We start from the raw sequence: 12,023 nt of genomic DNA, 5'->3' as shown, positions 1-12,023 counted from the left end.
TTAAACAAGAAGTATCTTTCCTGTGAATCAGAGTTGCAACATTTGTCACTGACCTTGGTGCCAACGACCTTGGCTGCTAAAAGAAATAATTATAAACAGGGGTCTTTTCTGCCTTCCATTCCTACCATTAGCTCAGTAGGACTATAAACATCAGGTGTTACTAGCTGTGGAGCAGATACTGTCTGAAAAATACGCAGTCAACTTCAGAAAAATGCATTACTTTGAAGAACTTCACTGAAAGGAAATATCACTAAAAGAGAATTTGTTCAGTTTTAACCAAAATCTGAAGATCTACATGCATCACTACATGACACAGGGTAGAAATCTCATTCTGCCTTTTGGATAACATATAAAGGTATCCACTTACTTCACTAGTATTTCTGTGGTACATGTAGTCTAGAAATTAATAAATGACAGATAAAGGGCAGAAAGAACACACCTTTTGCACATGTATCAAAGCCCTACAGTAACTAAGAATGGACCACCAAACCAATGCCAGATGTTCTAACTCACAGCTATCAGCTGTCAACAGGGCTCAGCCCATTAAGACTCCAAACAATTTTTCAAGTTTGTCATGGACTGGATGCAGGATGGTATTGCTCTGTGTTCAAAGTAAAGGGCATCTAATTAAGGTAAGATGCTTCAAAGAACATTCAACAATAGTATAATGATGATTAAAGTCTTCAGCTGACCTCATTCTCTATTAATTTCGGCATGGTGAACATTTCCAGCAAAAGATATTCCCTACTCCAAGAGTTTACAACCAAACTAGAAAAGTTAGATACAGCACAGAAGAGTTGTTCTACTTTACAGGAAGAGAAAGGAAGTACAGAAAGAGTAAAAGACTTCTTCAATTTTTGTTTGACTTCACTACCTTCACTTCACCATCCTTCTAAAATACTTGTCATCTTTCTTGGATTTTATTCAATTCCCCTAAGGCTTGCTCACTCTGCACACACACACTGAACAGCTGAGGGAGAACAAGTTTAGTCAGTCTGAACGTTTTTCCTCCTGTTTTATTAATTGCTATTGTCCACTGTTATTTTTGCTGTTTTGATATAACTTTCAAGGGTTTTTTTACCAAACATTTCCAAAATATTGTATGAATTAACTTATATCACTATGGAAAATGTTACAGTTGGCCATCAGAAACATATTACAGCTCTACTACAATAGTAGCTGAAGGCCCCCAAAACCACCTGAGATTGTTGTACAAGTACTAAAAGTACACAAGGCAATAAGTACTACACTTCACTAATTTGTTACATTTCAGTTCTGATTTATTGATATATTTCTTGAATTATTATTTTAAATAATAGAACACACACACAATTCAATTTATGCGCTGTTTTAACGGAATTCAAAGTAGCAGGGTCTGACTGGAATCCCAGGCTGTAACACCCCGCACGTCCCTCTAGCTGCAACGAAGAATTGAACAGACAGACATGACTCCAGTGTCCCAGTACCTCCTACACAGTAACATTCAAACTAGTAAGACAAACACATTCTTTTTTTAAACTGTTTTTCACAACTGGATGAATTGACATATTAAATATTAAAATTACAAGAAATGCCAAAAGGCAGCATCAGTCCATAAGAGGAACTGCAAAGGTTTCAAGGGAGGCCCAATCTGATTCACCCTCTCTCTTTCCAAGCAACAGCAGAGGAACCACGTCCTGTCAAACAAACCATGAAGTTTGCTGAAGCAATTAGTAATCAAGGATTTTTTTCCCTTTTTTCTCTTTTTTTTTGTGTTTTAAACAAAGTAAAAGCATCTTGAAGTAAATCAACACGCTTAGAGGACACAATGACTTAGACCTCATGCCCTCAACACAGTAAACTACATCCTACCTGACCTTCTCTGCATAGCTGTGCTGTTCCACTGCTATCTGATCCATTCAGGTACGGAATTTATTTATTACAAATGTCATGAATTTGGCAGCTTGCAACAGGCAGGCTAGACAGCACAACAGCTGTGCCTTTGAGAAATCCAGCATTCCAGATAAGGATCCAAGGTCAGGATTTCATTTGCATTATATTTATTGTTTTATTCACATTGATATGTGACACTACTGGGGCATATTTGCATAGTATGTCTGAACATTCACACTTAAATCTTAAGGAGGGACACTTCTATGATAAACCACTTGTCCATACCTCAAGATTTTCAAAAACTGAATGTATACACAGTTTGCCGGCAAGATGACACTGCACTGCTATCCATAAATGAAAAATTGCAACAAAAATAAACTTGAAAGGCTAATTAAATGGCAATTAAAAATTTTTCAGCATTAATTTCAGGTTTTATCTGTAACACTAACAGGCAGCCCATGTTTGATTTTATTCTTGTGCTATTTTCAAACTTCATTATTACTTTCTTTTGTCCAATTCAGAATGATCTTTCTCTGCCTTTTAAGACATCTTAAAAAGCCAAAGCCAGAGAAAGAGGTTTGTTAGTATTGTCATTCCAAGTAAGATGATGCTGGCTTCCTCCTACTCTCGTCCTCCCCCAGCAGCTGCTCTATCACTTCTGATACAAACTGGTGTAACTGCAACTTCCCGTGGCAGCTGCAGATGATCGCAATATGTCACCAGTACATCTGGCCTGTGCAACGCTCGCAAGAAGCTTACGCTGACATTCCACATGCTACAAGTAATATTCCGTGCACTACAAAAACCTGTGATACCTGAACGCCAAAAAACAGTTTTAAAAGTCGTCCCTTGAACACTGCCTTAGACTTTTTATTCACAAAGCTCCCACTGACTTCCTCACACACTTTAGGCACTTTGATTGAAGACTCCTTGTTTAGGACAGTAAGAGTGGCATTCCTCTGACGCAGTGTGTGTCTCTACTACAAGCACCCAAGCTAGGTCACATCACAGAGGCTCCCTCCGCAGCACAAAGAAACCATCATTCATCCACCTCAAAGAGTTTTTAAGGTACCTGTGTCAGGATGCATCCTAGAAGTGCCTATTCCTCTCTATCAGCTACAACTGAAAGCTCAGGCAGACTAGCTCACGTAGGACATCTAAAGTCCTAAACCTCACCTTAAGAGTTTTAAATACAGCAACTTGTCTCCTTTCACATCCAAGTTCAGCAGAAAGGCTACAACTCATAGTTCATCTTGAAGCATTCCTGATCCCCTTTTCATTTTACCCTATCACTCAAGTTTACCAGAATATCTCCAGGTGTCATCAAACCCCATGCTAGCTCAGACAAAGTTGTTTACACTAATCCAGAATTTCTGCAGTCTCTTTCATGGGCAGACATTGTACTTCTCAGACTTTGGCATTTATGGATTTCTGATCATTTGGCCATTGGTAGTGCTTTGACCTATATGTATTAAAAAAAAAGTGACCTAAAAGATTTTCTTATTTTTCTTCTAATCATCTCATTTCCCTGCATCTCAGTTTGAACTCCTAATTTTTTCACAGTTTGGAAGGCACTTGGTACAACCATAGAATTCATAGGCTCATGATATCCACACTGTTTAAAAACAAACAAGCAAGCAAACCAGCCTCAGAAAACCAACACGTTGCAGCCCTTCAATAACACAAGTAGTAAGATCTATCCGAAAGAGTTCACACCTTAAAGATACTATAAAATCAGGGAAAGGTCAGTAAAAATGTCTAGCGATGGCAAGAAGAGGCAGAATGATGCCCAGAAATGTTTCACAGGCCATCTTCCATTGAAAGTGTCTTTTACAACTAGCTAATTCTAGTCCAGGAACCTACTTAGTTATTTTAAGTTTTCCTACCTTCCCCAGACCTGCTGAAATCTTGGTGAAATTCACGTATGGTTCATGGAGTCTCCCAACATTAATCAGCACAGCAAAGAAATCCCATTCATAGTCATTCACACACCTCTCCATCTTACCTGGAAAAGCTACTGTAAGCTATTTGGTTTCTCATCTAACCCCAAAGAAAAGTTAAAATGCTTTATTCAATGCACTGCATTTTACCACTGAGAAAAGACAAACTTTATATTCAGGAGACACAACAATAAAAATTGGTTAAGGAAGTAGGTATGTGAGGCCTACATGGTTTCATATTTCTAACGTTTTAAGCCAAGGAACGAGATGTGCAACTTTTCAGTAACCTTTTATTGTTGTTATTATTATTATTATTATTTCAAAATGTTCTAGATCAATTCCCCAAGAAAAGTCCTCTCTACCAATTTACCCATCCCCTTCAATCAAAAGGGTTACTGGGCTGAAAAGGGTACACTGTCCTATGCTCCATCATGCTACCAAGGATACATGATGAAAAAAGATCTATTTGTACTGATTCAACGTCTTTATGCTTTACAGAATCACAGAATAGCTGAAGTCGAAAGGAACCTCCACATTCCATCTAGTCCAAGCCTCTGCTCAAAGCAAGGTCAGGTGGAGCAGGCTGCTCAGGAATGCACCCAGTTTTTAATAACCAACAACGGAGACTGCACAGCCTCTCTGTGCAAACTGTTTTAGTTTTCAACCACTCTCACAATAGAAGTTTTTTTCTTGGGTTTAAATGGAGGGTTTTCGTATATAAATTTGTCCTAATTGCTTCCTCTTCTGCCACTGGGCACTACTCAAAAGATTTTGGCTCCATCTAATTTATACTTCCATCCTAACACAGGAGATACTCCAACTGCTCAGTCATCTTTGTGGTTCTTCATTTGTCTTGTCTCCAGTAAGTCCATGTCTTCCTTGTACTGGAAGCCCAGAATCAAGCTTTGAGCTCCAGATGTGTCTCACCAGGGCTGAGTAGAGGGGAAGGGAAGGATCACCTCCCTTGATCTGCCAGCAAAGCTCTGCCTAATCCCGCCCACAACATGGCTGGCCTTCCTTGCTGCAAAGGCACATTGTTGGCTCATGGTCAGCCTGTTGTCCACTAGGACAACCTGTTGCCCCAGGTCTTTTTCAGCAAAGTTGCTTTCCAGCCATTTGGTCCCAGTGTGTACTGGTGTATGAGGTTACTCCTCCCCAGGTTCAGGATTCAAACAGGTGGGAAAGACTCAAACAAAACAGTAAAAATCTTTGAACAGTTGCGAAGCAGTGACTATTAAATCAAAAATTACTTGCATACCAAAGATTCTAAAATAAATATGTCCCCACCTATGCCTTAACTTTGGCACAACAGCAGTAGGTCAGGTGGCTCCTCAGGCACTGGGGTCACGAGCCCATGCTGAGCCCATGTCAATTCACACAGGCTATAACGGGCATACTTACCACCAACTGCTAATACATGATTATTGTTTCTACTGATGCCATGTTTTAAAGCTTAAAAATCAGAACAATTCAGCAGTTCCAAACAGCGCTGCTAGGGCACATACAAGCAGGTCAATTATTCCAAGAGTTCTATTTGACTAGTTTGCCTCAAGAACTATAGTGCAGCAGATGACTTACCCTTTGAGCTTTGTCTTTTAACTCCTGATCTTGAGCTAAGAAAGCCTGCATCCTCTTTTGGATATCTGTAAGTTTTTCAGGATTAATTCTAATTAAAAAAAAATAACAATAATGTTAGCTTTAATTATTAGAACATGCAAAAATAAGCACCTATTAAGTTCTCAGGAGTATATTCACATCTTATGCATTGCTTGCACATGCATAAAGCTATTACCACTCGGAACAAGCTTATTAAGGATGAAGCATACACTCCTCAAATGAATAATACAGAAAAGACAAATGGGAGCTCAGACCTTTTATCCAGAGACAATTTTCAGTGAAGGTGGTGAAACTTCTTCCAAAGCAAAGCCAAACTCAGCAGTAAAGACTTCTTGAATTTATAAAAATTATGAGAAAAAATATAGAAGAAGAGTAATGAATTATAGTAGTACTTTACACTGAGACAGCAGTCTTCATAAGGAAATTCTCAGCATTTTCGAAAGCTTAAGCAAGATCCATTGCCCTGTGAATACTGAAGTTTAAATACTTCTTTCTTACAGCCAGATGAGCAAAAATAAAGGACACTGAGATTAAATAGATTTAAGAGCTCCTCAAAATATTGATCAGGCAAATAAACAACAGTGACTGTGTTACAGAAAATGCCATTAATGCATGTCCTCTCCTAGACTCTGGATTTTTAGTTATTCCAGTAATAACTATGCTATTCCAGGCTTATTTGCCCAGATCTTTTCTTACCTACTTCTGGTTTTGATCTTCTAGTGCCACCCAAGTGTATGCTACAACCTACCAAACATGGTAGGAGGGTAACTCCCAAGGAGAGGTCAAAGGAATGTACAACTACCAGATTTCTTATTCTGGTTCTTGCTGCTGCGTGCCATGTCATCCCATACTATACAACAAAACATAGCCTTTGCTGAAGGCAGTCCAGAAAAAAAAACAGAATCAAAATCATGCTTCTTCACATAACACTAAACCAGTCTAGAAAATACGACTCCGATGAAAAAACATTTTATATTTTATAGTCATTTTTTTAACAGAAGCCCTTATGATCATCAATTATTCTTACTAAACACGAAATCAGCAATTAAGCAAGGGTTTGGAGGGTATTACCAAATAATACTTTAATTTATAAAGACATCAAGCTTTATTCCCTCACCATTTCAATTTCTTATCTCTGCCAGATGCAGCCAGTGGAAGGCAGTAGTGCACACAAAAGCTATTTGGCTACAGTTGTAGTGAAAATTCAGAAAGCTGAGTTCTAGTTTCAAGACAGCAAATAATACATTCTGAAGGTGTAAAGACATAAGAGAGAAATGAAAAGGCATGCAAAATTCAGTGGGACACAAACTGACCAACAAGTCTTTGAAATGTAGTGCAGGATAGAACGCACACAAGATACCAAAGACAGAAAAAGTAAATAGAAAACAGGCTCTTCTAGATTTTATTCTAAAAAACAAGATTGAGAAGGTGACAGTGAAAATATTTATGATCCTAAGAAAGGAAAAATGGCAGAACAGCAAAATAAAAGCAGTGGTTTGCTTAACACAGAATTGTATTAGAAGGTACAAACATAAAAGCACACTACCTGACTGCAAAGGAAAGACAAGAGTAAAAAGGCTGGCTAGATGAAAACAACACGTTTACAATCAATCTTGAGCTGAGAAGAAAGCTTAAAGTAGAACTGAAGACAAGTATAAAACCAGCACAAATACACTGGCATAAAATAAGAAATACAAGCACAAAATGAGATTCAAAAACTAAAGAAGGGGTAGCACGAATAACAAAAAAAAAAAAAAAATTAACATGAACACCAGTAAGAAGACAGCCCAGAGAAGTCCTGGACTGCTGTTAAGTTATGGGAAAGCTATTAAGAGCTGACTTCTATGCACTTAAATTAGCCAGTGTCTTTTTTCCCTTATCTTCACACAAAGTGGCAGGTGCAATCAGACAGCTAACAACAGCTACAGCACAGTCCAAGCTCACACCAGAACTGAAAATCACCGGATAACAGGTACTTAGATAAATCAGCTGGGTCAAAAGAAATTTGCTCCATAGCAACTAGAGAGAAAGTCAGACTGCTTTGAGTCATAGTTGTATTATCTGTTCTTGAGAACTCCTGTGAGATAGATAAAAATCTATGGGACAGGACAGGTAAACGCAGTGCTTATCTTCAGACAGAGCAAAAAAGAAGTTCAATAATTCATTTTTTTTCTTGATACCAAAAAAACAATTTGTAAGCACCTGAAGAAAATAAGCAAAACACACAATGGCCAGCATAGCTTAGAAGCAAAACATGACTAATTAGTTTGATTATCCTTCACAGCAGCATTAGCAGGCCTTAAGAATTGGAAAGAAACAGCAGATGTCGTATTTGATGTCAGCAGAGCATCTAGCAGCTGAACACTCTCATAAGCTAGGAAAACATGGCCTACAAGAAACCTTTAAGTAAATGGAAAACTGGCCTTCAAGCCACACTCAAAGAGTAGTTGGGACTGTCAACTACTCGCTGTTGTCACTGATAAACTCAAAACGCATACAAAGTTCCAATTCTCACCTGCTATTCTGGGCCCGCTATTACTCATTATTCTCTGTGACTTGATTATTGTAGAACTAAGCTTCATTATTTCCAGGAGACAATACACCACTGGGGCTCCAAGCATAACGGACAATAATCTTAGACAAGATGTAACAACATTTTGTGGACTGCACAGGAATTTTGAGTAATTTGGTTGAAATTTGCAAGAAAAGGGTTTGAAAAAGACAGAAAACACAAGATGCTTTAAAGTTAAAAGCATGACAAGATAATGTGGTGTAAATCTAAGCAACGTCAAACAAGAATATGGTGCCCCCGACCACATTTTGAGTTCATGTGCTTGTTAATGAATGAGTAAATTTGCAACACAGTGTTAAAAAAAGTCTTTTCATACTGGATTGTCTCCTCTCCAACACTGTATCATGACAACCACCCACTGTTGTCTTCGTCTTATGCCGGGATTCCAAAAATAAGAAAGCTAGTCATTGTTAAATTGGATTTTGGTTTTAATAAGTTTACATGTTTCTTCTTTCTGGAGAAATAAAGCTCCTTACAATAATTACATGCATGTGACTATTTGGAGAGACAAACATAAAAACTAAACACATCAATGAATTATTGTAATTTATAAGGTTCCCTAAACAGCAAGAACCAGTGAGCTAGAACCAACTATGCAAACCCTAAAGGGGGATTTTATGACATTGTCCGTCATTTTAACTAGGCTGTTTCTTTCCTCACTCTGTGAGTACAAATCTTGCTTTTAAGCAGCAGCCTAACTTTTTGAAACTATCGTTTTGCCTAGCAATTGCATAAATGCCGACACTTGACTGTGCCATGGTATAAATATGAACTCAGCTTGCCTGGTCTTATGAACTGACCAGACAGCCTTCTCCAGATTTCCTGGTAAATACGCATTCTGCTTTCCTCTCATTTCCCATTTTTAACTCCAGGATACAAGCACTGCTTTCACTAGATATTCTTTTCTTCTCCAAAGGCTCAACAACCACCAAAACCACCATGCTGCCACGATGTAGCAAAACAGTTTCCATATTCCACCCAGGTTCCAAGCAGCAACGGGTTTTGCTCTGTGCTCTCAGCCCGCAACGTGGCTCCCTATGGTTGCGCTGGCCAACCTGGAAGGCTGGAGTAAGGAGGAAGAGCTGGGAGCTAAGGAAGGCTGCTCAGAGTTGCCAGCCTCACCCCAGCAGACCACGTACAAGTGCATAACCGTGCTGGCTGGACTGTCCTACAGTAATCATGGTAACTGGGAGGCAGCAAGTTTTAGTAGGTTCCCTAGTATTAACATTACTGTCACGGAACACATGTCTAAGTATTCTCCACTGTCTGAAAAAAAAAGTGCTTTGTTCTTGTTATTATTGTTTTCTTCAAGAACCACATTTTTGTCATCATATTAAAGAAAGCAATATTACATTGTGGGTATCTACACACTTGCAGTTCCTTTGGTAAATTTTTCTAGACACAAAATTCATTACAATAATCACTTCAGAAGCCACTCTTATCTTGCTAATGAACAAGATTGGGTGCAATGAAGTAGTCTCAAGGTATCACCGAAAATAGTTTCAGTTTACAGCTTGTATCTAAAACTTTGAAATTATAGACTCCTTCTAGATATCCACATAATATTTAAAACTTTGAGTAGCTTTTTGCCATATTTGAACGCTTAAAATACAGTATTTATTATTGCTTATTTTGTATTTTCTCTTGCTCTGTTTGAGCAATGAAAAAGAGATGAATTGTTCAAAGCACTACCTGTAAATTGGCAACTTGTGCTGATTAGAAAGGTGTACTAACAGGCTTTACAGGGAGCTTAGATGTAAAATTGAAAATTAAGAAAACAGCCCAAACCCTAGCCTTTTGACTAGGTATTCTGGAAAAGAAAAAAGTTATTCCCCTCTCTCCTTTCAAATCATGAAACCGTTTTAAAAGCTCTGTCTAAATGAGATAAAGAAATGTTAAGAGTAGTTCATACGTCAGAAAATTCAAATCTAAGAAAGTAACAGAAAACTGGTTCTTGCAACTCCTGTGCAAGAGAACAGGTTAAAAAGAACAGCAAAATAAACACTCTAATTGACAGTGATGTTTCAGAAGCAAAAAGCTGTCAGAACAAATTTCAGAAGTTTGAAGAGTTAAACTCTGTTGGCAGCTAGCAATGCTCATTACCTTCTCACTCACAAGTTAAATCACTTCCTGGGAATCTATACTTTGGTGAACATGCACAAACACCACCAGAAGACTTCAACAGAAGACCTGGAACATGATCCATGGGTTAATGGACCTTCCTCAACAATTTATCAACTGAAAAAACACACCAGGGTTGTGTTAACTGGGAAACTAGCTAGAAGTAAACAACCTAACAAAATCTGTAGTTGAAAACTTTCAGGATGAAAACCGTTTGCAATCCATTAGTAATAACAAGAATTTTTTTTTAAGGATTTTAGTTAGCACCTTAGAGGTACAATGCTAAACCAGTTAAGCCTTAACCACACAAGGCAGACAATTCTAAGTAAAAGCATTCCCCTTCATTATAATGTTACAAATACTAATAAGGTATGTTTTGCAGATTGAAAACCTGCATCTCAGGGCAGGCTGTTAAAATTTATTATCAATTAAAAGCCCTGAATTTGTTTATAATGAGTCCAGTTAATAATGTTACTTAAATGTATTTATTATACATATGCCCTAGTGGCTTGGCAAAAGAGTGCATTTTTGGGGTGGTGTTTAAAAAAAAATAGCAGCGCTTTCCATTGATATAACATCAGATTAGCAAGAATCTGTCAAGAGATGCAGCCACAGATGTCTCTCCAGAGACACACCTAAATTGGATTATAAATAGAAGATTCATTTATTGGGGGGGAAATGAAATATTTGCCTTATTAAAACTGAATTGTTGTTCTGGTACAAATATACTGATTTGGGTTCGCAGGAACAAATGCAGGCTAAAGAGGTTTCTTTACCACGTTCTATGATAGTCTGTTCAAACAATTAACTGCATTACTCCGGAAGTTAAGTGTAGTTTTCAAAGAAAGGTGAAATATTTATAATACGCATGAGTTCAGACATTTATTTAGTGAATAACAAAATAAATGATTTGAATAACTATCATTTTAAAATGGAAAAATATGAAGTTTGGAAAAAGACAATTTGCTTAGGCTCTGGTGGTTATACAAGATCCTTTTAAAGCACTACGATGCTTAAAGGAAAAGAAAATACCAGACTTGAATTCAGTATCCTTACTGATATTGCCCACATTCAGTTGGGTTTTTTTTTGTTTGGTTGTTTTTCAGGGTTTTTTTTGTTTTTGTTGTTCTGTTGTTGTGGGGTTTTTCTTAAACAGCAATGTCAAAAGAAAGCTTTACGCACAATTGGACTTTTGGTAGTTGCGTGACTCCATTTGAGTCCTTATTTTCACTGTTTTAACAGAAGTTGTCTTCCTTTTGAAGTTCAGGCACGTTCTGCACAGAACTGATACCAGTGTTTGACCAGAAAAGATGTATTTACTTCACCGGCTGCTGTGTACTCGGCTTGTTACATAGAACCAGCATTCGTAAGTGCAGTTCACAAGTGCCTTGGAAGTGGCATACCCACTCATCAAAAAATACCTTAAAAAAATAAAACTAAATCTTGAATCTGGAAAGTGCAATGTGAACGTTTCCATTCTCTGCAGAAACGACAATTTGTGTCCAAGTGTGGCATCTTTGGAGTGACGACATCCAACTGGTATCAAAAATGGCAATCCTCATGGAAACCAAACAGAAGAATCAGCCTTGTGAAGCTGAACACTGGGGCATTCATAAAAGAGTAAGATTCAGTAGGAACTGACAGTATTTTGTGGTTATCATTTGAAGCTCTTGCTTCTTTTCCCTTCACTACAGCTGATCACACATGCCCTCCTTTTCCTTTGTAAAAATGAAATTGCCACTACTTAATTGTTACCTGTTTTTTGTTATACTTTCCATATACGTTTATGTCAAAACTTGAGTTAAGGAATAAAGTGAACACATACTTTGGGACTTGTCATTATTAAAATGTACTAAATGAGAATATTTTATACTTCATTAGCTCTTTCTATTGTAAATTCA

At 37.7% G+C, this 12,023-nt stretch overlaps 1 protein-coding gene across 1 annotated transcript in view; it reads right to left on the bottom strand.

Moving 5' to 3' along the window:
• Positions 1 to 12,023, bottom strand: part of DDX10 (DEAD-box helicase 10) — a 209,288-nt gene that overhangs the window by 160,856 nt on the left and 36,409 nt on the right. Inside the window, exon 11 of the mRNA XM_075418487.1 lies at positions 5,391 to 5,478. Coding sequence (XP_075274602.1) covers positions 5,391 to 5,478 — 88 coding nt within the window. The remainder of the gene's footprint in view (positions 1 to 5,390; positions 5,479 to 12,023) is intronic.

Source organism: Opisthocomus hoazin, chromosome 1 (genome assembly GCF_030867145.1).
Source record: "Opisthocomus hoazin isolate bOpiHoa1 chromosome 1, bOpiHoa1.hap1, whole genome shotgun sequence".
NCBI classification, from domain to species: domain Eukaryota; kingdom Metazoa; phylum Chordata; class Aves; order Opisthocomiformes; family Opisthocomidae; genus Opisthocomus; species Opisthocomus hoazin.
This window is presented reverse-complemented; position numbering and strand designations above follow the sequence as displayed.